The sequence below is a fragment of the Pogoniulus pusillus genome, chromosome 8, assembly GCF_015220805.1.
Source record: "Pogoniulus pusillus isolate bPogPus1 chromosome 8, bPogPus1.pri, whole genome shotgun sequence".
Classification (NCBI taxonomy): domain Eukaryota; kingdom Metazoa; phylum Chordata; class Aves; order Piciformes; family Lybiidae; genus Pogoniulus; species Pogoniulus pusillus.
In genome coordinates this window covers 17,053,882-17,081,880 of record NC_087271.1, presented here as the reverse complement: position 1 = coordinate 17,081,880, position 27,999 = coordinate 17,053,882, and the positions used below count along the sequence as shown (strand labels likewise).

At 44.3% G+C, this 27,999-nt stretch overlaps 2 protein-coding genes across 2 annotated transcripts; one reads left to right on the top strand and one right to left on the bottom strand.

Annotated features, from left to right (window-relative positions):
• Window positions 1–736: 736 nt before the first annotated feature.
• Window positions 737–21,037, bottom strand: SCP2 (sterol carrier protein 2). Its single transcript, XM_064147402.1, has 16 exons — window positions 20,856–21,037; window positions 17,901–17,955; window positions 17,284–17,355; window positions 16,611–16,742; window positions 15,640–15,704; window positions 13,922–14,048; window positions 13,322–13,385; window positions 13,004–13,090; window positions 12,245–12,395; window positions 10,745–10,892; window positions 8,123–8,230; window positions 6,449–6,602; window positions 3,903–3,996; window positions 3,283–3,412; window positions 1,908–1,987; window positions 737–1,601 (listed from the first exon to the last, which is right to left on the bottom strand). Exons 1-16 carry the CDS (start codon window positions 20,895–20,897, stop codon window positions 1,506–1,508), a joined length of 1,605 nt encoding a protein of 534 aa, XP_064003472.1. The 5' UTR covers window positions 20,898–21,037; the 3' UTR covers window positions 737–1,505.
• Window positions 21,038–21,113: 76 nt separating this feature from the next.
• On the top strand, window positions 21,114–27,948 carry ECHDC2 (enoyl-CoA hydratase domain containing 2). Its single transcript, XM_064147403.1, has 10 exons — window positions 21,114–21,272; window positions 22,673–22,740; window positions 23,310–23,397; window positions 23,570–23,656; window positions 24,744–24,836; window positions 25,655–25,711; window positions 26,090–26,277; window positions 26,653–26,703; window positions 26,987–27,034; window positions 27,682–27,948. Exons 1-10 carry the CDS (start codon window positions 21,152–21,154, stop codon window positions 27,757–27,759), a joined length of 879 nt encoding a protein of 292 aa, XP_064003473.1. The 5' UTR covers window positions 21,114–21,151; the 3' UTR covers window positions 27,760–27,948.
• Window positions 27,949–27,999: the final 51 nt, after the last annotated feature.

The following is a 27,999-nucleotide window of genomic DNA, read 5'->3' as shown; positions in this document are numbered from 1 at the left end:
CCCTCTGCCTAGAAGTTTAGCGGTTTTCTTCTTTACACAAAGCATTGCAACTTTGCTGCGCTCAGTAATTGGGCACCTCGGGAGCTGCCTAATTCTGCTCTGAAGTTAACAGTTGATGTTAACAAAGTAACATCACCTTGTAAGAAAATCTTATCTAGATGCCAAGGATTTGAGCTGGAGGAGGTGCTGCTTGGTCAAGAGCATGTTGGAGAAAAAGCTTGGTGTAAAGAGATTATACAAAACCAAAATGGTACAAGCTTAGGTAATGCTTCATTTGGGTTATGCAAATATGACTCAATAGAACTTAGATGATGTACATGATTTGCTCTTTAACAGATCTTTGCCACTTAGTCCTCATGATAAGGCAAATGGTTCTGCCCATGTTTGGGCTATCTTAATTTTCCTTCTGAGGTATCAGCACCCAGAAAATAGGGTGGGGTAGGTGGAGTCAGTCCAGCCCTTCCTTTAACCATTTGCTCTGGATGAGCAGAATCACTAGGTTAGATCAGCTCACTTTTATAATGATTTTAGTTCAACCAGGAAAGTCTTATGCAGCAATTCCTCAGTCAAGGCCCATGTGTGAATCAGTGAGGTGTGTATCCTGGACTGAGGGGTAGTTCATGGAATACCTGCTGACAAAAATGTCTGGGGGCAGGTGTCCATGGCAACCTGCACAAAATAGTCCACTCAGTGCAGGGACAAATCCATGGTTATCAATCTGAGCCAGAGACACACAGCAGAATGAGAAAAGTATATTTAATTTTCTATTAAACTTCCAACCGGAATACATTTGCCCCAAACAGAAGTTAAAGCTTTTTTACATTATTGATAAGAATTCCATAAGATCACCACCAGATTTTCTCAGAAGAAAGCAGGTACAAAGTTGGGTCCCCCTCCCTCTCTGTTCTTCTGGCAAACCTAATCTCTTTTCAAGGTGAATTATCATCAAATCTTCTGACGCTCAAAGCAACTTTCTAGTTCCTACTTCTGGATATTTTAATTCCAAAGTGGTAATAAGAAAAGTATTTTATAGCAAATTCCTAAAGGCCATTCCAGCAAACCTGTTGTTAGAGATCCCCTTTGTAAGATTTTAGTGTAAGCAGCAGCATTATTTATTAGAATGCAAGTCTGAAAGCGTTTGCATGACCTGCTGTTACAGCTTTTTAAAAAGGAACTTTTAAGTGGTGCCAAACTATTTATAAACTTCTTACTCTCTTCCCACTAACCTGAACAGCCTCATATTGAAATTGTCCATATTGATTAAATTGGAAATTTCCATAAACACCCAGAATGTCCCATTTTTAAGTTAATGCCATGAGCTTAGCCTAAATACTCTTGCCACAGAGGAACTGAGTTTAAGAGAATTATGGTCTCTAACCACATAATTTAGGTGAGAGAGGTCCAATCAAACCCAGCCTGAACCATACTACTGATAATGTCTAGTTTTATTCTACCTCTTTTTTTCAAGAATATCAAGTGCTGTCTGTTTGAGCTCAATAAAGAGCTCAAAGTTTAGCTTTGCCTGGCTGAAGCTGTAGGTTTTGAAGTTTCATTGCCATGCCCATGTTTCCAGAGATCTTCAGTTTGCCTTGAAAGAATGCCTACAAAGAGAGAATGATTATGTGAATGCAATGCCACACAATGTACTACCCCATATGCACCCTTCCAGGTGTCCCCTGTTCTCTGCAGACCCAGCACTTCCTTTCTGGGTCACATACAGACTGCTAGCAGGGGAGCCACACAGCAGAGCAGACATTGTCTTGGATTAACCTTACTTGAGCCAATTTTTTCAGAGAAAGCTAAGAGCTGTTAGTTTGCATACAGGCCATGGGGATTTATTTAAATGACTTCAACTTAAACCCTCTCAAAACAAGTCACTCCCCTTATGTCCTCTTTACCATACTTACAGTCTGAGGATTCATTTTGCCAGTCATCAGAGCCAACAGATCAGCGTCAGCCATTGTGATTGTACAATCTGCCTTCTTATCTGCAAGACAGAGTAGACTGTGAGGCTTCAAACAGAGATCAAACAGTAACAGAAGCCACAGCTCTATAGGAACTGCTGATACTACAGGTTAGAAAAATGGTACCTTACAAATAAAAGTATCAGCAAGCTATCACCCAATAACCCACAGGCATCCTGTGCCACCTTGGCAGCACAGCCACCCCAGCACTGAAGGAAGATGGATCTGTCTGAAAGGTCCTTCAAAAGAAATAATCTCCTGCAATCACACAGAATGCAAAGTGAAGTTTTGTCAAGCTGCATTGACTGCATTAAGATAACTCCAAATAAATAACAAATGTGCCTTCCCCCATGACACTTTGAAGAATTCCTCACTGAAATTTCAGGCATTTCCTGCCCTCCTTCAATGGGAACATCACGTGCACTTGAAAAGCACTTGTCTGTATTCAGTCCAACACAGAAATAAGCTGAAATCTTATTTTCATAAGCACTGATACAAGTATTAGTGTATGTATCAAAGGGCTAAACCCTGCACACATCTTCTCCTACACTCCATTTATTATTAAACTTCACTCTTTAACAGATGTTGTACATACAACAGAAAGTGGTGCTGCTCTTTTTTTGTGGGAACTTAGATTAGTGAATTCCAAATCATATCTCCTGTAATGTTTTCAATTAAAACTCTGTGCTGCATGTTGATGGGCAGCTGAGGTTCTGAGGACGGACTGCTGCCTTTGGCTTTCTGTTTACGTGACAGAGGATGTGCGACTTTAGATTTGAGACATTTTCACGGCAATGGTACAAATTCTTTACTCCCAAAGTTTTACAGGGTTCACCTTCACCACCACCACCCAGGCTGTGTTAAAATGGAAGTTGTTTAGTTTAGCTGTTACAGTACTGGAGTCAAGCAAGTTTTATTGCTCAATAAGCTGCAGAGAAGTAACCTGACGAGACAGACCTGCTTATCGCCTACCAGTGTCTCCAGCAAAACAACTGAAGAAACAGCCAGCAGTTACGTTTCTGACCCAAAAATGTCAAGAGGTGAAAACAAAACCCCTAAGGTTTGGGGGTTTTTATTTTTTTTTTAATTCTGATTCCTGTAAAAGTCATACAACAGATCTGTCTGGAGCCTCTAAGAAAACATGCAGACACAACTCAGAGTAGAAACACAGACTAAAGGCAGCAGTAACAACTTTAAAGTGTAGGTAGCTCTACACCAGTTTTACTCAAAGAGACTGTGGCTAAAACAGAACACGAATTTATAATCTTTTCATTACTTTTATGTGTTTTCTGCAATGACACAAGAAAGCAGCACTGACCTGAATTAACTGCCACAGAACCTTTACCATTTTTCACATCTACTACCCAGGTTGCTTCTTTCCCACCAGGACCATCTTTTATTTTGAAGGCAAAGATTCCACCAATTTTCTTGACAAATTGCTCTCCTTCCTGTAATGACCATGGAAGATGCAGATTAATCATTTACTTCAAAACAACTAAAAGAAACCCAACCCAACAAGACCACTCTCACAATCTCTGACTAGTTGTATTTAAATCCACCAACCAAGAGGAATGACCACTGTGCCAACAATCTGGTCTGGATGTAAATCTGACAAAGCGCAATCTCTCCTAAATCACACTTACAAATGAAGAAACTAACACAATCTTCAAAGTTTCTTGTGTTAGCTAGCAAGCTCCTCACATAAAAGCTAAACTTGCCTTTACTGAAATACCCCTCTGTAGGCAGGAAAGGTCTAAAAAGAGTAATTTTCCATCATGGCACAACATAGAAAGCCTTCTGACACCGACATTCAAAGCTGTAATGCTTGTTTCCGCGAGCAGTACAGAAGGACTGTTTGATGTCACTTCATTCCCAATGGGTTTCACACATGTTCTGTCACACATTAAAAACTTATAGGTAAAAGTAGTAGTCGAATACCTCTTGGAGCTTCTTTTCAATCTCTTTGAAGACCAAATGGGACTTGAATCCATCGAGAGCTGCGCTGAGAGGCACAGCCGCAATCCGGCGGGCGCTGAAAGGAAAGAGCCCTTCATTAACACACCCTGCACCACATCTGCAGTGCCCTCATGGCACTGCCAGCAGGGATAGATACCCTCAAACACTACAACAGTGTTCCAGTTAACTCTCAATTCATGTGGTTCTCTTTGCTTCTGCCACTAGCAGTACTAAACATTGCTCCCGATTCTCTGGAGCAGTCACCCTGCATGGCCTGATAGCAGCAAGAAGCCTAACTTTGTTTCTGCAGAGGGACTCACAGCCAAAGTAAGCACAAAGATGTACAAGTGAGGCAGCAAGGAAGCCAAGTTTACAATAACCTCTATCTCTCGGCAATGGAGTTCAAAACTGTGGTCAGGTTTGATAAAGTGACAGAATCACCTAAGAGATGTTACTAGAACTCATTTCTGTGGTGCTAACACTACCCTGCAGATGTGCACTACGGTGACAATGGAAGGCATTGGCTCATCTGAGGAGGACATCAATTTTGGTAACAAAGCAAGGCTGTACTTACAGGATATAAAATTGTAAAGTGCTGAAACAAATCAGAACCACTGAACAGACTCTGGGAGAATGGGTCAATTTTTGCTGCTGTTTACTGTGATGTACATTCTTGGCGAAGGCTACCAATTACAGGCTAGATCTGAAGCCAGTGATTAGGTCTGTGTGCACTGCTGTGGGAAAAATGGTGTGAAGTATCTTCATAAACATGAAATGCCATCACCTTTCCCTTAATTACTCAATACACAACATCATTTAGTTACACAAGCAGTGTCTAAACAGATCAGCCATGCTGGCTCGTTCCAAAGTCTGACATACATTAGTGCAGCTCCTTGGCTCAGGGATCTCCCACACACAGCCTTTGGCAGAACAAAAGGGTTTTAAGCTTCTTTCATGCAGCATTGCTAAGATTTCTGTCTTGAGTTGCACCTAAGAATTTAAAACTCTTAATGCTGACAAGAGGTGAAACGAGCTGTAGTAAATCAGATTTGATTGGCTCAGAAGTATCACCTATTCACGCAAAGCTGATTCTGACAGGAGGCTCTGCTTCCAGCAGTACCTCAGGGTTAATGGTGTACAAATAGCAAAAGATTCCCTGTTCCACATAAGTACAGTATGTGTAAAGGCACAGCCATTAACAACACTGCATCCTCTTTAAGTTTGCCACCCTCTAATTTATCTGCGTCCCAACACGCCCTGCCAGGTCTTGAGAGTGCACTTCAAGAGCCTCCTGGAGGAGACAAGATTTTTCCTGTATCATACCTATTTCCTCACAAGGTCTAACCTCTCCCGGTTCACCGAGTGACAAGACTGTCACTTCTGACACTATACTACCAAAAAGGTACTGCTATAACCCTTCAAAGTTCAATTGCTTCACTCATCACCTCTTCCACAGACACACTGTCAGTTCCCAGGATCTGTGCAGGTTGTACTGACATTCCCAAAGGGAAGCTCAATCTTTCTAAGCAAGGCTAAAAATTCTTCTGTGAATTTTTACTATATTTACAAACTATAAGAACTTCCTCTCAGTTCCTATCCATCCTAGAATGCCATGGAACTATAACAGATTACAACACAGCTTCATTGCAACATCCTCCTCTCACTCCAAAATATGCTACAACTACAAGTGCAAAATGTTGTGCAGGAACTGGGCAAGTAACAGGCCTGAATTTCAAAGAGTGCTCAGAATGCCACATGTAGCACACTCAGCTGAAAGTAATTCTTCACAAAACCAAACAAGTAACAATTTTAGCAGTGCAAGCAGTGGGCATCTCCATTCCCTTTGATGTTGTCTTGCTTTCTTTGGCCAGTCTCTAGCTTCAATTAATTCATTTTAGCGGGGCCTGGCTTGTTCTTGGAACAGTTGGGGAAGGTTTGTTGGCTTTTTTCCCTCCAAACATTAGACTTTTTCTTACAGGAAATCACATGAGCCACTTTTACGGCCAGTCAGCTCTTTCCAGTAATGTATTCCTGTTAAATACACTGGGAGTTGCAAGACACCAAGTTATAATCTCCATGTACACCTGTAGACACACAACAGTTCCAACTACTGAGCAAGTTTTAGCTTAGAGAGCGATTTCTTCCTTGCACAGAGGCAAGGAATAATTGTAACAAAAATAAACGTTGAAACGCAAAGATGTGGGAGCGGAGTCAGCACAACATGAGCTCCGTTTGCACGACCGCTGAGCCCACAAGTGAACGTTTCCAAGGCCACTATAGCCAAGATCCGTACGGCAACGCTGAAGGTGCGTTTCCACACAGCAGCGCATTGGCGTGCTCTCCAGAGGTGACGACTAAAGGCGACTCTTCTGTAAGCTACTTCAGTACACACAGCGCTTCCCCTCGCAGGTCTGCTAGGCGCCGAGGGCAGCCCCCCACGCCATCCCCTGGGGGTGTATGCTGCGGCCCGGGCCCGCTCAGTCTCGCCGGGGCGTGGCGGTAGGCCGCAGCGCCGCGGGCTGCCTCACCTGGCCGCTCCGGGGAAGCCCATGCCGTAGAGGGTCACCACCACGGCCCCGCCGATGCCCAGGTTGTGCTGCAGCGCGACCTTTGCCCCGGGGACCTGCCTCCGCCCGGCCAGGCCGCGCAGCTGCCAGCAGAGCTCAGCGCACTGCGCCAGGCCTGAAACATCGAGCACAGAGTGCAGCTGGTTACAGGAAGAAACGAGCGACAGGTACATTGCGCAAACTTTCCTCCCCGACAAGGCAGCGGTGAATACAAGCAAGGGGAGCTGAGGGAATTCATCCGTGGCTCCTCGGATACCTAGTTTTCTTGGGAAGCCTAAAATGAAGGTGCATCCTTTTTCAGCACAGCCCTCATTTTCAGGCTTACCCTCAGCCCTCCCTGGCTTAGTCCGTCAATTGGTTCTGCCATTATGATCCGGTCCCATCACACACACCGTTCTTCTCCCACCATCATCCACAGAACTTCATCCTTTTCTCACCCTCTCCCCTAGGCAACTGCGTAGGCCTTTGGGTAAGGCAGGAGAAGAGCGTATCTTTTATACACCCAGTCTCACACGTTGCCAAGTGAAACAGGGCAAAGCTGTAGAATTCCGGTGAGGGAGGAGAATTAACAGGTTTCATTTACAGTCTCCTGGAGCCTGAGATAATTTATGTGATGGTACAACCTGCCCTGGAATGGTTTGGAAATTTAAGACTACTCATACGACATCTGACTGGCACACAGTTGGCCTCAAGAACATTTAACAGTTAAATTAAGCTAAGTAGTCAGGTGTGTCATTAATAACTCTTCCCTCTCATCCCATGGCATGAATAGCAGCAATTGCCCTAACATTTATCACTGTGTAACTGCCAAAAGTTTCATACAAAGTCAGCAATGCGAAACTCTCATCTTGTTACCCATAGCCACAGTCTGCAAAGTTTTTCTTCCCAAGTTTCCTAAGACTTTGCCCTCCTACACTAACTACAGATTAGCTAGCTGTTACAGCTGCTCGTTTAAGGTTTCTTGTTTTACAGAGTTTCTTCTTCTCACGTTTTCTGACAACTTCTCTTTTCCAAAGGAGGAAGGTGAATTATCTTCACAAACCCAAACAGATTTTATCCAAGAGCCATCTCACTTGGAAGCAATTGTAGCAGCTTAAAGAAAACAACAAAGAAAGGAAAGCCTGTGTTGCCGGGAAACGGTGACTAACAGCTTCTGTTGTAAACATTGGATAAATATTTTGACATCCAAGGCTTAAGACAAATACCTTTTACTGCAGTTAACAAGGCTACAGGCTACTCAGATGCAGCAAAAAGCTGCAAAACATTGAAGGATGGCAACATTTGAAAACAGTCATTCAAGCTTTCAGAAGAAGTTGTGTTATTGAGCAGTTATTTAGAAAACACGTTAAGCTGTTCTTCAGGTTGCCTTAATGACAACAGGAGAACAAGCACCACAAAATTAAGTAAATGCTAATGATGCAATTTACACTCCAAGCCTTTTGATTTGAGCAATCCCAACTGGCCAACCTGCCCTAACGCTTGCAGTAGTTGCAAATGCAAATTAGCTGCAGGCTGCCCTCCAGTCCTACAAAGCCCTCGTGTTTCACACTGGCAAACACAAGTGGGGAGCACCTGCCTGCTCCAGAGCTGTGCCCACACCTAACTGGCATAACAAAATGAAATGGTTTTACATACCCGTGGCACCAAGTGGATGTCCCTTTGAAATCAAGCCACCACTAGGATTGATGACCCACTTTCCTCCGTAAGTGTTGTCTCCTCTGTCAATAAGGTCACCGGCTCTTCCTAAAAAACAGCATTTACAAAAGTGTGCCTTTTTGGTTTTCAGGGAGTTTTCAATTCTACCCTTGTTTACCAAAGATATCAGCCAAAAACCAGGAAACGCCACACCACTGATTTTATCATGAGCAGACTGGAATTAGCCAAGCTACATTAATAAGCCTTGCTCTTACTACTGAAGAAAGCAGAACACAGAAAAGTAGTAAAAGAACTAGTGTTTGATGCAAAGTGTGAGAAATATATAGAATCATATGTTTGATCCGATCAATTCGTGGCAAGAGGTCACAGACAAGGAGGAAGGGGGGGGTTTGAATGAAACTGCATTCCTGCTTGCACCACCATCTCAATAAGCTTAAAGATAAGAGTAATTAGATTGGCGAAGGAGGGAGGCATGTGGAAGAGATAGTCTTTTGCATATTTAAATGGAAATGCATTCCTCCTGGTGCCACCTTTCCTGTATGAGCAAATAGAAGAACCAGGACTTTGAAGTTCATGAGGAAGACACTTAAGCAAGACCCCTTACTTCATCAAACATTACCAGAGGGACCACCGGATAAAAGGAGGCCTGTGTGGAAGAGACATCTCACATTCCTAAGAACTGATAAAGAAAACCCAACCTTTTCTTAGAACTTAGTAAATATGTAATAGAATAGGGTATAAAAAGAGAAAGCTGAAGGCAAAGGGTGTGCGTTGGGGTAGATAAGAGTCTCTCCTCGCACCCAGGCCTGTACATTGCTTGATTCCTGCAACTTTATTAAAGCCTTAACTTGCATGAACGCCAGTTTGTGCCTGTTATTTATGACAAAAGGTTTCTTCAAATTTGCTGTTGTGCTGCTTTGTTGATATACAGGATTGTGATCTAATCAATATACTGAAGCTGCAGTGACAGCTGTGTTTTTGTCTAAGAGGGGTCATTTATATTTTGTGACCCTAAGAAACAGCTTGTGGTGAACACCAAGTTGAGCATAAGCCCTTGCCACAAAGAAGGTCAATGGTACCCTGCATTAAGACATTAAGATAGTAAATAAACCCACTCATCTGATTAATGCTTGGCATTGCTTAGCTTTCCAGAATGTTCATTCCCATGCCTTCAGCTGACAGTTCTCCCTTTTAACCCAACCTCTTACTCCTTTATTCTTCACCATCTTCTTCAGCTCACGTTATTAACACTGGAGTCTACTACATCTCCTGTATTTATAACTAACTTCTGCCATTGAATGAGAACACCAGGTTAGTCTTACACATCTAAATCCACAATGGGCTTATGCCATTTCAGTAATCTCCCTGTCCAATTAGTACCATTCCATGCTAAGTTTGGTGTACTATTGAGGTCAGAGTGACTGCAAGGTGCTGAGAATTGCACTATTCAGCCACCATACACAAGATATTAGTCAAACAGAGACATACCATCAGGATTCTTCTGTATCTTTAATTAAGGGAATAAAGCTGAAGTATTGAAATATCTGTCAAACATTTACCAATTTTTACTGCAAATACCAACAAAACACAGCAAAGACAGTAAAAAGCAAGCATTCAAAGGCAAATGTTTGAGGATCTTCAAACGCATGAAAAGCCTTCCTGAAAATCTACAGACTCCTGTATGAATGAAAAAGGTTAGACTTGATCCAATGCACCATCTAGTGATAGAGTAGGATATTGTCTCAACATTTTTAATTAAGGGAAAGATTACATCAAGTGATTATTAATGCAAAGCAAGAATTCACTTAGATGTTAAACAGATCATACATGTAAAAGATCATACAAGTAAAAGCTTAATGCATCATTTATTTGAAACCAAACAAAAACCCCTTCAGGAGAAATTTTAGTGGTTTGATTTACACAGAACTAAACTTCACTGCCATTCAATTTGTTGTCAATCCACTCACTTCAATGAAACTGATCTGGACAGGCCATGCTTTGCTACACAGCTGACTTTAGAGGCACGTTCACACTTGCCAACAACTCTGCATTTCCAAAGGCAAAGCTGTTTCAGCAATCCTTGACACACGTTAAAAAACCCTAACTGCCCTGGTAAGGCCTTCTATGGGCAATTCTTGTCGTCTTCTAAGGAAATATAAAGATAGAGGAAAATCTTGGGGTAGGTAAGCATGTAGGCCTGAAAAACAGGCACGATGCTAAGAAAGACCACAAGTGTCCTTTATTTCCTTGCTCTGCTTGCTTAAATGAGCCTTTATGATATGAGTTAGTTGTGTAACTTCAGGTAGCCCTCCAACACTTCAATTTCCCTTCTGTGCTTGTTCAGAAAGCACAGCAACACACTCATGTGTCAAACCAACACCAGAGTTTGCAGATCCTCCTTATGTTACTCAAGTGGTAACTTGCTTTTTCCATGTTAGCTACAGTGACTTTCAAACACAGAACTCATAGAATATGAGGTTGGAAGGGACCTCAAGGATCACCTAGATAGGTCTTTCCAGGAAAAAAAAAATCAAAGTTCTAATTGCACAAGCAGATAAAAATGTCTCTTAATAAACCAAAGATCTGCATTGATGCTGTTACCTTCTGGACAGAGTCCCAGGGCTTCGTAGGTAATTAACTCATTCACTGAGAAGCAGTCATGAAGTTCAATCACATCAACATCTGCAGGCTTCAGGCCTGCTTTTTCAAAACATTTTTCAGCAGCTCTTTTAGTCATGTCATAGCCAACCTGCAAGCCAAAGAAACTGTACACTAAATATCATTAAAGAAACAGAGCTAACAGCTCTACACTTTTAATTATGCTTCTGTACATCCTGGAAGTGACAGTAACCTATAGGAGGTGGCATTCTAATTTGTTTTTAAATATTACATATCAAAGAGTTTAATATTCATGCAGTATTGTATAGAAAGAACTAACTCAGCCGCGGTCTCATTGCTGGCAAATGGAAGCTTTCCTGGGGAATATCCTCTATTTTCTCACACTTGATCCCATGTCAAATTGCTCCTTTGCATGACTAAGATCAACAGCCCTGAAGCAAATCCTCAGCCTTTGGTGGTCCCTTTTCCTATCAGCCATCTGACCAAAGGTATACTGCAAAAGCAAACAGAACCCGACTGCAGCAAACACTATTGGGTTTCCTAATGGCTTGACTTGCACCGAATTATTTGAATCAATTTGCTGTGGGATCCAAGTTTTGTACTTCTAATTAGGCAAGTAATTGTGACTATTTGGTGCTGGAACATGTCCAGAGAAGGGCAACAAAGCTGGTGAGGGGCCTGGAACACAAATCCTATGAGGAGAGGCTGAGGGAGTTGGGCCTGTTTAGCCTGGAGAACACGAGGCTCAGGGGTGATCTTATTACTGTCTACAACTACCTGAAGGGACACTGTAGCCAGGTGGGGGGTGGCCTCTTCTCCCAGGTAACCAGCAATAGAACAAGAGGACACAGTCTCAAGTTGTGCCAGGGTAGGTATAGGCTGGATATTAGGAGGAAGTTCTTCACAGAGAGAGTGATTTCCCATTGGAATGGGCTGCCCAGGGAGGTGGTGGAGGCACCGTCCCTGGAGGTCTTCAAGAAAAGCCTGGATGAGGCACTTAGTGCCATGGTCTAGTTGATTGGATAGGGCTGGGGGATAGGTTGGACTGGATGATCTTGGAGGTCTCTTCCAACCTGGTTGATTCTATGATTCTATACTAAACAGGATATTTCAGCTTTAGTATTACACAAATATAAGTAAGATTGCTTTAAGTTTCATTACTCTTACAAGCAGAAAAAAGAAAGAAAAGCTTTTCTTGCTTTCAAGCGGTTTAGCAGAAGCAGTAGCAGCAACAGCATCAATAGTAGCCTTTAAATATCTTATTTAAACTTAGGAATTTGGTAGCCTGTTTATAAAACTCCATTATTCCAGAACCACACTCCTTGCTTCCTGCACCTGCCCAAATGAAGACACTGACATTCACCACTAAGCACCCTTTGTTTGCTTACTGACACAGAAATGCCTACAGCACCATTACAGCTTACAGGTATTAAAACAAGCAAACCCCGAGGGGTAGGAGGGATTGCAGAATTGTGAACCTACCATTTTTATACAACTGCTCCCTTCAAATGTGCTTGGACAATCAGTAGACATCACCTGGGCTAGAATTTCTACAGCTTTTGGTTGCAGTTTATACCTTGTCACAAACTCCTCATTAGCCAGAATTGCAGCTGCAGCACCATTGGATGTGGGGCTGATTGAGAGAGAAAAATAATAGTGCCATCACTCTAGATCAGTCATGTCAGTCTTCAGAGACCTATCTTCCATTACATACTAAAAAACCCAAACAGGACAAATGAAAAACCACTTTTTTTAGCTGATGCCACTGAAACTACAAATCCCGTCAGTGTTTGCTGGACACTTTTAGTAATATTTGTCATGCTTTGCTAAAGTCTCTTACAACAAAACAGAAATGTACCATTACCATCTGTCACTTTGGAAACAAACTAAAACCATCCAAGCTTCTATTTGGCTATTAACACTGCTAACAACAAGCCTTTCAGGGAAGCACAAGAAAGGTTGAAGAGGAGCGTTAACACTGCACATCTGTAAAAGATTCAGGATGATGCAGGAGCCCCAAAGCACAAAAAGGTGCCTCAAGTATTGTGCTGCCAACAAGTACCCAGGTAGCACTTGGTGAAGGCACAGATCCTACAGTGGTTTTGTTTGTAGAAAATTTGACTTAAAATAATCTAGAAGTTTTAATTTACACATAAACAGAGTTTTTTTTAAGTAGCTGCCTTACCACATTAGCCTTAGTACATTAAGGGTTTATTTCACAATACCAAATCCTCTTCTTACCAGCATTGTAAGACAGTCAAGAAATCAAAAATCTTGCGGGACTGCAGAACCTCATCCAAGGAGTACTCCTTCTGGAATTGGGAATACCTAAGGAGAACACACAGCTGCACCTTAGTTCCACGTGGCCCTTAGCAGTAGGCATGCTAGTATCACACTAATAGGCAGCTACAGCGCCATTTCCACAAAGGCACTGCATACAGAATTTATGGTGGGTATGATTCTCAATCCATATTCTGCAAAGCACTTGTAAAAATCATACTCAGCTTTGCATGAATTTAACAGCAGTTTACGCTCAGAGAGGCTGAGGACATTACTCACGGGTTGTTAGTTGAGTGGCTGTGGTTCTTCCATGCAATTTTTGCAAAGTACTCTGGGTTTGTCCCTTGAAAAGGAGCAAAAAAAAAAGCTGTGCTGAAATAGTTTACCCAAACAATACTGGTGTAGCACTATGAATATTGTGTCCTATAAATTTGACCTTTCTAACCATCTTTATGAGATGCTCATTGTTATCAAAGCTCTTAGAGCTCAACTTAGGTCTAACAATTAATAAAGACTCCTAAACATGGCCGAGTTTTAGCTAGCAGACTATTGTAGCTGGATATTTAATACTTACTAACACAAAAATACAGGAAATAAGCACATTTAATTTGGGGCATTACTATATTGCTGAAACCTGAATGTTCGTTTTTCTGTCGCTGCAGAACAGCTGCAGTTGACGTATTTGGAGTCTGAGTCTCAAGTTTTTCCAAGTGCAACAAAAAACATGCTCAACAGGTCAGCCTTGGGGCAGTACCTTGCAGTACTTAGGTAAAAGGAAGGCCATAGAATGCTGTCATGTTTCAGAAAGAGAAACCCAACCTGTGTTTTGGTAAATTAGTTCATTAAGAGAGGATAAGGAAAGGCTACACTCTAACATACCGTATTTCTCCATATATTCTTTCCCAGCACTGGCAAACATCTGAGGGGCTACTGGAGCACTTGCTAAGCCATATTTATTGATCATAATTTCCAAATGTTTGTCCACTGGATTAGTTCTGTCTGAAAACTAGCAAGAGAAATATTTACCAAGCAAGTCATCATTTCCTTTTCTTTACAATACCACCACCAGAAATGCCCCAGATTTCAAGAAAACCCAAAGCTTTTCTAGTATTTTAACAGTATGTGGCACTTCTGTGGCACATTTTGAAACATTCATAGTTTTCCAACTATGAGAAAGAATAAATGAACAGGAAATGCTTAATATTATGATTACTGCAGCAATTCAAGGCAAGGGTCACTCTTGTGTGACTTCTATCACAGTTGATTTTTTTCATTGAGGACTTAGGGCATTTTTCTCCTCAGCTTAAACTCCTGTGGTTAATACAGTCCCATGTTACAGAATTACCAATGCATTCATGTCTTCAGAGGATTGCAGGATGTTAGGGGTTGGAAGTGACCTCTGACAGTCTAACCCCTCCCGACAGAGTAGGGCCATAGAATCTAGAATGGGTCACACAGGAACAGATCCAGATAGGGCTGGAAACTCTCTAGAGAAGGAGACTCTACAACCTCTCTGGGGAGCCTCTTCCAGTGCTCTGGGACCCTTACAGTCAAGAAGTTCTCATGTTGAGGTGGAACTTCCTGCATTGTAGTTTCCATCCCTTGCCCCGTGTCCTATCACAGGACAAAAGTGAGCAGAGATTGTCTCTATCCCTTCCTTCCTGACCCCCAGCCCTCAAATATTTAGAGACATTGATCAGATCCCCTCTCAGACTTCTTCTCTGCAGACTAACCAGCCCCAGGGCTCCCAGCCTTTCCTCATCAGGCAGTACTCCAATCCCTTCAAGCATCCTTCTAGCCCTCTATTGGACTTTCTCCAGTCGATTCCTGCCCTTCTTGAACTGGGGAGCCCAGAACTGCAATATTCTAGGTGGGACCTCACCAGGGCAGAGTAGAGGGGAAGGAGAACCTCCCTCAATCTGCTGGCCACACAGAATGTCATAAAGCACATTAAAGAAAATTGTAACAATGGATTGAAGTGAGTAAAACTCAGTGTTTCTTACCCAAACCTCCCCCGTTCAAGAGGGACAGGGATCTACTGGAGAGCATCCAAGGGAAGGCTACAAGGATGCTGAAGGGACTGCAGCACTGCCTGATGAGGAGAGGCTGAGAGCCCTGGGGCTGCTTAGTCTGAAGAGGAGAAGGCTGACAGAAAAACTAATCAGTGTCTATCTGAGGGCTCAGGGTCAGGAAGGAAGGGGCAGGGACAGTCTCTGCTTACTTGTGCCCTGGCATAGGACAAGGGCCAAGAGATGGAAACTGCAGCACAGAAGTTCCACCTCAAAGTAAGGAAGAACTTCTTGACTGTAAGGGTCCCAGAGCACTGGAACAAGCTCCCCAGAGAGGCTGTGGAATCTCCTCTGGAGACTATCAAGACCCATCTGGATGTGTTCCTGAGCAACCTGCACTAGATTCTATGATCCTGCTCTGCCAAGGGGGTTGGACTGGAAGATCTGCAGAAGTCCCTTCCAACCCTTAACATCCTGCGATCTACAGTAAGACCTTAAAGCAGCTGGTGTTCAGGAGAACTCTCCTCAGAGCACGAGGAGTGCATTTCATCTGGGAATGAAACATCTGAAGTGTTTCCAGACACTTACACCTGAAGCAAGGGATCCTTTTGCCATCCTCTCAAATCCAAGTGCCAGGACACAATCTGCCAAACCTGAAAACAACATTTGTGGCTGGTTAAAACACTGTGCAATTACAAATGACATTATGTACTAACAATTATTCAACTGAAAGAAATATACATGAACAACTACCAGCTGCTCTTCCTCTTTTCTTCATGGGTGTGAAATTGGGGTAGGAATGGCACTGATACAACCATACGGATACTGAAGAGTGAGAGACCACTGCAGGGTTTAGGTTTGACAGAAATTATCTTAGATGACCAAGCACTTAGGTCTCTTAGAATCACCACACAGAACCTTACTATAGTTTTCCTTACAGACATATCAGCATTTAAGTGAAAGAAAGGATCAAAGTCCACAAAGGAACTGTAGAAACAGGAGACAATATTCATCATCTGGCAGTTCAAAGAGTTCAAAGCACAGTCTGTCACAAGGCCTTGCTGTCTCCCCTCCCATCTGAGTTAAATACTTGCATTACCTTCAAGTTAAAAACAAAAGGAAGGAAAAAAAAAGCTAGGCTTTCTAGCAGATTCTTCTGTCTTTTTTATCCTGCAATCTGGTGTCTTACACTACTACAATGCAACTTGTTCTGCACTACTCCCAACAATCCTTTCAGTGAAAGCTTAACTGGCTCTCTATTTGTGACACAGGAAGGGACATTCATACCTACACGCACTGCAGCACAGGCCTAGTCACTCAGTTGCATGATAAAGCTCTACTTTACTGTGAGACCTACTCTTGGGTGCCTGGTTTTCTACTTGTATGTAGAACTGACCAATGTTTTCAGCTCAGGGAAGAAGAAAATACAGCTTTGCCTTTGGTGACAGAACATTTACAACTCAGAGTACTCACATGTTCATGAGTTCCACGCTTCGCTCAAGTTCCATCTATAGAAAAAGAGAAATGCTATTACCCAGCCCCAGAGCAAGACAGCTCACCTCCTTCCACTAGCTGTCTGGCCATGAACAAAGCAGTTGACCCAGTAGCACAGTTGTTGTTAACGTTGACGATAGGAATGCCAGTCAAGCCCAAGCCATGGTAGATGGCCCGCTGTCCACAAGTCGAGTCACCTTTAAGCAGAGACAACACAGAAATGAGGCACACACTCAAACTTCCCCAGCATAAGAAACCCCAGCATGCATGAGCAATGCCACTGTTTTACCCCAGCTGGCAGCTTGAACTTTTGCACTGGCATCCTCAGTATGTCTCTCAAGAATCTGCACTATAAGAGCCTTAGAAACAAGATGAAAGCCACTGGATTTTTAAACATTTTCATACACTTCTTTTGCACCACAGCAAAAAATGCACCACCTGGTCTTGCTCAAAGACATCTGCAAGTAAACTTTATGCAAGTCTTTCCATGCCTGTGACTAGAACTGGAAGCACCATAAATTAACAGAGAGAGAGAGATGTGGTCACTAATAAAAATCATTTTTGGGACAGTTCTACAAACTGACACAATTAAATATTATAACCTGATGCCGAGGGGATCCCTCATGCTCCACCTCTGTGCCAAGGGGGTTCCCTTCATGCTCCACCCATAGAGGTGGATAAACTTCATCCACAGAGATACCTGCAAATGTCATACCCCAAACAAATAACATCACTTACCATAAACATAACCCACACATGCCTGCTTCACCTCTGAATAAGGAATCCCTGCATCGGCTAAAGCCTTCTGGCCTGAAAAGAAGATATTTCACAAGTTATGAAAAAAGTTGCCAAGATGAAGGAAAGAAAGGAAAAAAACAAAGCAGCAATTCTCACAAGCATGAAAAGCAAACCCAGAGGAATCTGTATGATTTGTGTACTCACAAGAGAACTGCAAAAATTCCTTCCAATACAATGCAAAGGGTTAATACAGTTTTGCATCTTAATTCTCACAAGGACAATTCTGCACTGTTTTAACTTCTGAACAAGCTTCTCTACCATAACATTTCTTGCAGTCAGTTCTGTGTTCATGCCCAGAGGCTGCTTGTCCCAGCGAAAGTATATTTGGATAACACAAGTAGGTATGGCATTATTTAAGTGTCCTATTCCATTTCACACAGCTCTTCTGATTTCAGTGCTGGTAGGCAGCGAGTTGAAGGGATCAGTTATGGATTTTCTGAAAGTGTTCTTTTGTATCAGTTGTTTTATTACAGCTGTGAAGGGACAGGTTTAACACAAAGATTAACTGTAATATTTGAAGTTAAGTGTCAGCAATGAATGCTTCAATATTACATTACCTGCCTCCTTAGCCATGTCAGGATAGTCAATGCCATTCTCCTGAGGCTTTGCAAACTGACAAAAACAAACAAGAACAAATCCTAGATGAGATTCAGCACAGCATTTGGTACATTAGCAGCAGATTGGTATTATTTTAAAGCTTTATATTGAACTTAGAAACAGGTTTGTGAACAATCAGTTTTAAACAACTCAAACAATTGTATTTAACTGACCCAAAACTGCATGCACAAAATCTTGCCAACTCCCACATGCCACTTCTAGGCCCTGTGATGGCTAAAACCAGAAAACAGTGCAGGTTTATGGAAGCTGAGGACCACTTCTGCTCAAAGAAAATGCATGACCTGGATTGAGATAGGCAGAAAGCCTGTGGAAAGCTTGTGGATGGGGCCAAGAATAACTGAATTTCACCAGCGCATTGTAACACATGACAAGAGTCTTCAATAAGGCATTGATAAATACTGCTCTTCCATTTCATTCTGTTATACTCCTGTTTGTAACAAAACAACACTTGTACTTTGTACAGAACTTAATTCTACAGAAGACTTCCTACAACAGCCTGATTCCACCTCATTATGAAGTGCTCTACCCCTCACTAGTGGGGCAGAGATGGCACCTCTATGTTCTTTGCAGTATGACTCATTGGGAGTCCACCAGCAAATGCATTTTTACACCATGAACAGAAAAAGTGTCACTACTCAAAACTAAAAAACCCTTGTAGTAACTACTTTTGGTTCTACAAGTTACCTGATGTTCACTGGTAGAAAACCACAGTTAATTGCTGCTTTCTCAGGCTTACCTCCACCACCCCAATCTTTTGCAACTCTTAGCTGTGCTTTCTGTAGGGCCTGAATTCAGATAGACACCCTTCACAGTAAAGGTCGTTTGGAAAAAGCAATGAACTGATGACTGTTCAAATCTGTCAGAATGACTGACGTGACCTGAGCCAACAAAGGGGAGAAACTGTACTAACAGTTTCTCAGATCACAGTGAACTGGTAACTACGCCTTGAGTACTGTGTCCAGTTCTGGGCCCCTCAATTCAAGAAAGATGTTGAGGTGCTGGAACATGTCCAGAGAAGGGCAACAAAGCTGGTGAGGGGCCTGGAACACAAATCCTATGAGGAGAGGTTGAGGGAGCTGGGCCTGTTTAGCCTGGAGAAGAGGAGGCTCAGGGGTGATCTTATTACTGTCTACAACTACCTGAAGGGGCATTGTAGCCAGGTGGGGGATGGCCTCTTCTCCCAGGCAACCAGCAATAGAACAAGGGGACACAGTCTTAAGTTGTGCCAGGGTAGGTATAGGCTGGATGTTAGGAAGAAGTTCTTCCCAGAGAAAGTGATTTCCCATTGGAATGGGCTGCCCAGGGAGGTGGTGGAGGCACCGTCCCTGGGGGTCTTCAAGAAAAGCCTGGATGAGGCACTTAGTGCCATGGTCTAGTTGACTGGATAGGGCTGGGTGATAGGTTGGACTGGATGATCTTGGAGGTCTCTGCCAACCTGGTTGATTCTATGATGTCCTTCTGAAAACAGAAGGTATGGTCTGTGGAACAGACAGCTGCACCCACAGGAAACATGTTGTTTGGAGACAGTGTTAGCAGATCATTACAACTAAAAAAAACAGACAGGACATAATCCTGAAAGAATTCATAACCACTGAATCATTAAAATTGGAAAAGACCTCTAAGACCATCAAGTCCAACTGTCAGCCCAACAGCCGTCATGCCCACTAAACCATGTCCCAGAGTGCCACCTCTACATGCTTTTTGAACACCTCCAGGGACAGTAACTCCACCACTTCCCTGGACAGCTTGTTCCAATGTTTGACCAGACCTACAGTAAAGAAATGTTTCCCAATATCCAATCTAAACCTCCTCTGGTGCAACTTGAGGCCAGTTCCTCTTATCCTATCACTGCTTCACTGGAAGAAGAGACCAACACCAGCCTCGCTCCAACCTTCCCTTACACGGAATTGTAGAGAACAATGAGGTCTCCCCCAAGCATCCTCTTCTCCAGACTAAACAACCTCTGCTCCCTCAGCTGCTGCTAGGAAGATTCTTTCTGCAGACCCTTCACTAACTGCTGCAGCATGCTCCAGCAAGCCAGCGTTTTTCTTACAGAAGTAAACGCTTCAGGTGCAGTACAGGGTCTGACAGGTGTTAGCTGTCTGTGCCCTCCTCGGGCACATTGTAAAGGAATTTAAAGTGATGCCCAACAGCTTCCAAAACCACATTCTGTGATACAGTCCAATAAACAAAATCAGCAGAATTAAGTCTTCACCTTTTATTTCCTCCCCTATCACATCAGGCAGCAGGAAAACAGTCACACAGCTTATAAAAAGTGATTTAGAAAGTAATGGGGAGTTGTAACTACTGTGGCAAGTATCAAGGTCGTCTACAATTTCATCCACTGAAGTTAAAACAGGTCCCTTTAGCTTTTGCTCCTCTTTGAAAATGTGCCACATGTGAGCCCTGTGCTGGCACCAGAAACACCTGGCTCGGGAGCATGTCAGGAGAGCATCCCTAGGGTACCTGCCTGCCGCCCGGGCCCCTCAAAGCAAGCAGACGAGTCCTTGGCCTCAGGCTGCGGTTACACAAGAGGCACACTGGCCGCTGCGAATCTGGTGTATCGACCTCCGCAACGCAGTTTCAAAAGGTCTAACCCGGCCAGCGGAACACACCGACCAAGGACGAACTCTGCGCGGAGCCGCAGGCCCGGCTGGCAGCGCGCCTCTGGGCTTTGTAAGGGGCCTTATGTGAGGGGAGGCAGCGCACGGCTCCCGCAGCACCATGCCCGGCACCCCTCAGCCGCAGACGCCGCAGACGCCGCAACGGCAGATGCCTCAGAGACGAGACAGCCCGGGACGACTCTGCCACACAAAGTGGGCTCCAAGTTTAGCTGCGCCCTGCCGTACGGCCCCAGCGCGCAGGCGGTGCTAAGGAGGCGACCAGCCCCGTACCTTGGTCATACCAACGCCCACCACGAACACCCGGCGCTGCATGACGGCGGTGGCGAGCGCCTGCGCACCCCTCTTCGTCCTGCTGCTGCTTCCCTCCGGCCGAGGCGCCACCGAGACCTCCTTCCCGGACAGCAGCGGGCGGCAGCTGAGCGAAGGGCCAGGCGCCGGCAGGGGAGGAGGGGCACTGCCGGCTCTCCCGCCCCCTCTTCTTAAAGGCGCAGCGCCCCGCAGCGCCGCCTCGCAGGCCCGGCCCCTCGCTGGTCGTCCGGAGGCAGCGAAGCCTGGGCGGCGGCGCCATGATGCGGCTGCGGCGGGCGGGCCGGGAGCTGCTGCGTTGGGGTCGCGGTGGGCCCCCTGCAGCCGCCCCGCGGCGGGGCGCGGAGGTGCTGGTGGGCAAGGCCGGCGGGGCGAGCAGCGGTGAGTGCGGCGGGGCCTGCCTGCAGCCCGCGGGGCGCTAGGGTCAGGCCCCGGCGCTGCTGAGGGGGTCCATGGAGGCGACAGCCTAAGCCTGCTTTTCTGGTGCTGCAGGGCGGGGGCGGCTCGGTCTGCTTGGTTTTACCAATTGCTGGCAAACCCACAGCAGCTCCCGGCCTGGCGCGACTGGCACCCTGTGTGCCCCAGCCCCTTGCTAGACTACAGCAGCTCCCAGGCTTGGCAGTCCCACAGTCAGGTCCTGAGACACTCGAGCTGTCCCTGCAGCTCCGCCTGGACAGCTGGTACCGGTCCCAGGGCGGCCGAACCGTCCCTTGCGCTTACACACTCTTAACCCAGGAGACTGATGGCTCGGTAGAGTTCCATAGCAGGCGGGTTGTTGGTAGTCTGCTTTAACCCGTGCCTTGGTTAAAGCAGGGACCAAGGAACACAGCTGCCAAATAACTAACTAGAGGTCTTCTTTGCTTTAATTTTTAACGATCTCTCTACAGGAGATCTCTGCAGAAGCAGGTCTCAGATTTTTCTGGCACTGGTACTGACAGTGCTAAGGGCAGTACCGGAGCAGGGCCTGTCTGTGCCTTCTCATGCTTCTCGTGGCTGTTCCTAGTGACATGTCTTGTTCACTAACCAGCCATTGGCAGAAGAAGGCAGAGACCTAGCAGGACAGAAGATGTACTATGCATCTGTGCACCTACAGCAGCATCTTGCATGGTTAAGTCCAGAGAAGCAAGCAGAAGGCCATCCAAAGAAACAGGAGAGTTATTTTTTCTGTCCAGAGCACACAGAAACCACTGGATAATAATTTCCAAGTGACAAGAAGAAGCAGGTAGATATGATCTTATTTTTCTGCTTGGACTTAGGAACTGTGAGGGAAGTCCTTTACACTGATGAGATCTTTAAATTTAGTGGAGCTGCAATTTCAAAACACTTCAGAAACATGAACCGAGAGTGAGCAGTTTGTGCACTCTCAGTTTGTCACACAAACAGCAATCCCAAGAGGATGGTTTTCTTCACTGATGAGCATACCTGGACTGTACAATAAAAAAAAAAGTAACATTTGAAGCAAAAACCTGAGGTGGATCATAGGGTTTGTTGGTTTTTTTTCCCCCATTTCTGCAGTTCTGAGACACATTCTTACCTGTCATGTTCATCTTTTAAGTCTGTTTATTTGATACTATTTGCAGCGGTACTGGATTTTACAGTCATTCTGCATAACTGGGTTTGTAGACGTGGTCTGCCACCTCCACCTTGAAAATTGACTGACTGGTCATACTTTATATGCATTTCCAGGAAATTTAAGATGCAGCACATGCAGCTGCTGTTCCCAGTTGAGTTGCTGTGTAAGAACTAAGTGAAGTGTAACTGAAATTGTCTCTATCGCTAAGGTATTGCTGAAATCCTAATGAGCCGACCCCACGCCAGAAATTCACTGGGAAAAGTATTTGTGAATGAAGTGAGTATGGGCCTGTGGAAGTGTTTGGAGTCACGAGCACTAACCAAATGCAACAGATAGTTGGGGGAAATGTGGAACAAAAGCTTAACAGCTTGCTGATGGTCAGCTGGAGATGGCACTGGGGCAAGGCAGGTTAGCCTGCCGAGAAAGCTGTGGGAGCTGCAGATGTGGACTGGACAGAAACACTGGAGCTATTTAAGTCATCTTAACTCAGATCCAAGTTAATCTCTTCACTTGCATAATCTCAATAAAAACACTGTCAGACCTTAGCAGATGAGCTGTGGAAGGTTGATACATTCTAGAGAAAGTCTGGGTCATGCCTGGGCAGGAAGGGGAGTCTGAAGTATAGCAAAGGTTGATCTCTGAAATGAAGATGAGGAAACATGTTGTTCTGAGGCTGTCCTGGAGGGATCCCGCTGGCTTCCACACACATGATTTCCAGGAAATTTCCTGGCACCTGCAGGAAAAAAGGAAATAAACTTTGACCACAGATCAGGAGCTTGCTCTAACTTCAGTGTCTACATCCATATGCTTCAAGTTTTAATGGCTTTGTTTGTACTCCCTCACAGCTGTTCAGTGCTCTGGAACAGCTCCGCTTTGATGAGCAAGTTCGTGTGGTGGTGTTCAAGAGCGAGGTGAAAGGTGTATTTTGTGCTGGTAAGTGACAAAGGCTTTGCAGACTGCTGTTAAAAAATCTGATGGAGCTATGTGCTGGTGCAGAAAAGCACCTAGAAGTGCCTGCTAAAAGGAAACTGGGCTGGCTTCTGTGTAACAAATAAGACTTCTGAAATATCTGCCCTGGATTCTAACCATTATCTACTCTCTTTAGGTGCAGACTTAAAGGAACGAGCACAGATGGATGATGCGGAAGTTGGACACTTTGTTAAAAGGCTGAGAAATCTGATGGATGAGATAGGTAAATGATTATTGCAGCTGGAAAACGTGTCCTAGCCTGCCTGTGCAGAGACATCTGGAAATGCTGCAGGAGGAAAAGGACAACCCAGCAGGTTGTCCATTTAGAATGGCTTCCCAAATGGTTCTAGCTTGTGCCTGACACAAAGATCTGGCTAGAATTAAACACTAGCTATCCTGCTGCCCCTCCACATTGCCTTTCCAGTGCCGAGGAGCAGCACACACACATGTAGTGCCTGCAGTAACAAACCTCACTAGAGACAGTTCTGTGTGATCTGTGGGAGACAGTGCTGGACAAAGTGAGCTGTGCTGCTTGTCCCACTTCAAATACATGCTCAGAAGCACTCATGATAGGGCAGTGACCTAAGAGAATGCATTTGGATCTTTGGATTTGCTGAATGCATCTGGTGGAATTCCCAATGTTTTGTATCAACAACTCCACCTTCAGCCCCTTTGAAAGACAAATAGACTCTTTCAATTTATTTTCTTCCCCCATTTATGAATTATTCTGCTCTCACTAGAGAGGAATGTCAAAGTGGAAACCTGACTACAATGCCAGTCAGAATTGTAGTAATTAAAAGGCAGACAACAATGTAGAGAGAATGACCCTGTCACAACACACAGCAGCAGCTGAGGGTGGGGAGTTGGAGTACTCAGAACCAGCATGTCTGGAGGCAGGTGCAATTCTCTTGAGTATTAAAGCTCTCTTACCAGCTCCTCTCTGGGTACCTCAGAATTAGCATTTACCAGGGTCAGGAGCCTGCCCTAACAACAGCACTAGAAGAGCTACTTCTTATTAACAGTGACTAGGAATGGGATCCTTGTTGTTTAACCTGTTATTGCTAACTGACTGTTTAAGCTGGACATTCACACCATGAACTTGTAAGGAGACAATTCACCTTAGGTTGTGTTGCAGTGCTTTGTGAATACAAAGAACCAAAGACAGGTTCTGTTGTTTAGAGACAGCCAGAAAGTTTGTGGCAGAAGAGGAGGGATTCTTTAAAGCTTCAGAACATGAGCATTTAAGTTTCAGCTGTGAGTGGAGCAGAGCTGGTGGAACAGAACTGTCTAATGTGTGGTGTCTCCTCCAGCTGCCCTGCCGGTGCCCACAATTGCTGCAGTAGATGGCTACGCGCTGGGTGGTGGACTAGAGCTGGCATTGGCTTGTGACCTTCGAGTGGCAGGTTTGTGTGCTGCTTAATACAGGAATGCTGCTGGAATCGATGGCTATTTTAAAGAGAGCTTGCATGCATGATAGCTGACCTAATGGAATCCAGCAGGCTCAGTGAGGAATTTATGTAACTCAGAAAATGAGGGGATTTGTCCAGAAATGGTGACATTTGGTTACTATTGCAAAAGCAGTTTCCTTGCTTAAAAAACAAAGGTTATTTTTAGACAATATTCCTTCAGAAACCTATTGGCAGAATTGAATATAGTCATTACAGTCTAATATTGGATCAGCACTCTGGCTAGGTCCAACCCTCCTTTCTTAAATTAGTTTGGACTGGAAGACTTCCTGGAGCTAAGAACAAGGGGACACATCCTCAAACTGCACCAAGGGAGGTTAGAAGGAAATTCTTGGCAGAAAGAGTGATTTGCCATTGGAATGGGCTGCCCAGGGAGGTGGTGGAGTCCCCAGCCCTGGAAGTGTTTAAATGAGGTCTGGACATGGCACTTGGTGCTGTGGTTTCCATCAGTTAGATAATGTTGGCGATAGGTTGGACTTGATGATCTTGAAGGTCTTTTCCAAACTGATTCTGTAACATTGGTTTTTGTAGATGAAATGTCTCCCATCAGTGGTAAGCAGCCATACTGCACACGTTGCTCAGATGATCTGAGGTGGACATGGCCTGAGCACTGTAGTATGCAGACTTCCTAGGTACCATCAGAAATGGAGTTCCAGCCCAGTATTGACACTTCATAGTTTTTTCCATGTGGAAAACTTGTAGCTATACAGATCCAGAAGTACCTAAACAACTCAAACTTTCTGTTTTTTTAATAGCTTCCTCAGCTAAAATGGGCCTTATTGAAACCACAAGAGGGCTTCTTCCTGGAGCAGGTAACCCTCATTAAATGTTCAGCCTCTTCTCAGCTACATAAGGAATATTTTGCCCAGTGGGGCATTTGAAGTGCTTTGCATGTAAATTTAAATTAGCATTTTACCCAAGAGATCTATCAAAGAAGTTCTGTTCTAAGCCCTGTCTGAGGCTTGGTATGAATTTAGCAAGTCCCTTTACGCATTTTTGTGTTTGTCAAGACACTCAAAGATATGCTGAAGCCTTTCGGGTGCCTTACATAACATGAACATATTCAGCGAGTAGTTATTAAGGACACCCATGAGCCCTTTACGGTCAAGCCTCCTTGTTATGTAAGGAGACACAGTATTCTTTTGGAGAGGCATTTCTCAGTAATGTAAAATGTTTGCTGTTGTCCTAAGGTGGAACCCAACGCCTACCCAGAGTTGTTGGAATAGGCCTTGCAAAGGAACTGATTTTCACTGGGAGGCAGATCGATGGACAGGAAGCCCTCTCAATAGGGTTAGTTAATCACACAGTGCCCCAAAACAGCGAGGGAGATGCAGCTTACCAGAGAGCACTGGCTTTGGCTAAAGAGATTCTCCCTCAGGTGAGTACGTGATTTGTGTGTGTAAAAAAGACATTTCTGCTGTCCTTAAAAGAGAGCAAACAAGCAATTAAAATTCCTGTCTGTGAGGTGTTCAAGTCGTGGTCCCTGGTGTTTAAATCTCTATGAATGCAATTTCTGTAGGAGCAAATACTTGCATCCAGCTGCTTACCCCTCATGACAGTGTCAACCTCCAGCTGTGGTGCTGCCTGACACACCAAAGCCCTGTATTATCTGTAGAGAACACCAACTACTTCCCATCTGAATGCACACTTCTGTAGGCTGAAGGGTCTTTTGGGGCTAGGGTAAGGATACAAAACCACTTGGGAAGGGCTTGTTGTGGTTTCATTTTGTTGTGTGGTTTGTTTTTTAATAAAGGCTCCGTTTGCTGTGAAAATGGGAAAACTGGCAATAAACAGAGGAATGGAGGTAATTTTTGTTTTAATACTGAGGTGATTAAAGCAGACAGTGCAGCTCTTAAAAATTACTACAGTAAAAAGATGAGTTAAAATCCTTGTATAGACAAGGCATTTAAAACTGCTTTGGGGGGTAAAATCTTCTGCAAGGACAAAATGAACACAGCAGGACTTTTTCTCTGCAGATGCTAACACTGTAAATCTAACACAGGAGTGAAGGTCACTCCTGTGAGTGAGTGTGCATTGATCTGAGGGCTGGACTTCAGACCAGCCTCACTCTTGCCTCTCATCTCCAGGTCGACATTGCATCAGGGATGGCCATTGAGGGGATGTGTTATGCCCAGGTAGGTTGTCTTGAAGGGAACAGTTGAATATTTTCTAAAACCAGGTACTCTGTGCATCCTCTTCTGGTTTCCTCTCTCTGAGGCAACATTAACAGCTAAATCTGCAGCTGAGAACACACAGATTTCATTTCAGAATAAGACTTGTGAGGGGTAGCTGCCTCTCTCAGCCTGCCTAGGACCAAAGTCCTTCCTTAAACAGCCTCCTGCCTGCAATTGCATATTCTTTGTTTCAACACTATGTGATTTATAGGATGACCTTTGACTGGGTTTGATTTTAACAAATGAAAAAACAGACCTCTCCTGTAGTCATTCTTTAGGACAAGTTTGGAGAGCATGGACCTTTCTCAGCTAACAGAGCAACCTAAGTGCTGTGCCTCTTGGTGTACTTTAAGATGGTAAAATACTACATTTCTGGAAAGCTGTTTGCCTTATACAGCTTTCTGGTCCATGGTCTTTGTCTTTGATGCTTTACTTGGGATTCACACTACAAGCCAGTCTGTTTTCCTAACTGCAAAACATGGAAAGGGGAACTTAACGTAGCATAGAAAAAATGCAATCAGGCTTAGATTCCTACTGCTGAAGTAGTCAGCACTTGAAACCACATCAGACTTGTCCTCAGCAAACAGCATTTTCTTGTTTTAATGCAGAACATTCCCACAAGAGACCGCCAGGAAGGGATGGCTGCTTTCAGGGAGAAGCGTCTGCCGCGCTTCATCGGCAAATAACAGTTCCTGCCTTCCCCTTGGCCATACAGAGCTCAAGGAGGACTGAAGAGGACCCACTGATTTCTTGGGATGATTTTTATGACTGCATTCTTTGTACCTAGCTCTGTGCCTTGGACTGCCTTTCAGAATACTCCAGCGGGTCAGTTTGCTGCTAAGAATTCACAAATATAGATTTAACTTTGTAAAGCTGATCTTTGTCATGTGCACTCATCTTCAGTCGACAATGGTTCTCAAAGAAAT

Bases quoted from the DNA above. Each gene is read 5' to 3' on its own strand.
- SCP2 (XM_064147402.1), bottom strand. From the start codon at position 20,897: ATGCAGCGCCGGGTGTTCGTGGTGGGCGTTGGTATGACCAAG. The intron at 15,705-16,610 runs GTGAGCTGTCTT...TGTTGTTTTCAG, and splicing joins CAGACAGCTAGTGGAAGGAG to GTTTGGCAGATTGTGTCCTG. The intron at 3,413-3,902 runs GTATTCGACTAC...TGGTCATTACAG, and splicing joins TTGAAAAGAAGCTCCAAGAG to GAAGGAGAGCAATTTGTCAA.
- ECHDC2 (XM_064147403.1), top strand. From the start codon at position 21,152: ATGATGCGGCTGCGGCGGGCGGGCCGGGAGCTGCTGCGTTGGGGTCGC. The intron at 25,712-26,089 runs GTAACCCTCATT...TGTTGTCCTAAG, and splicing joins AGGGCTTCTTCCTGGAGCAG to GTGGAACCCAACGCCTACCC. The intron at 27,035-27,681 runs GTAGGTTGTCTT...GTTTTAATGCAG, and splicing joins AGGGGATGTGTTATGCCCAG to AACATTCCCACAAGAGACCG.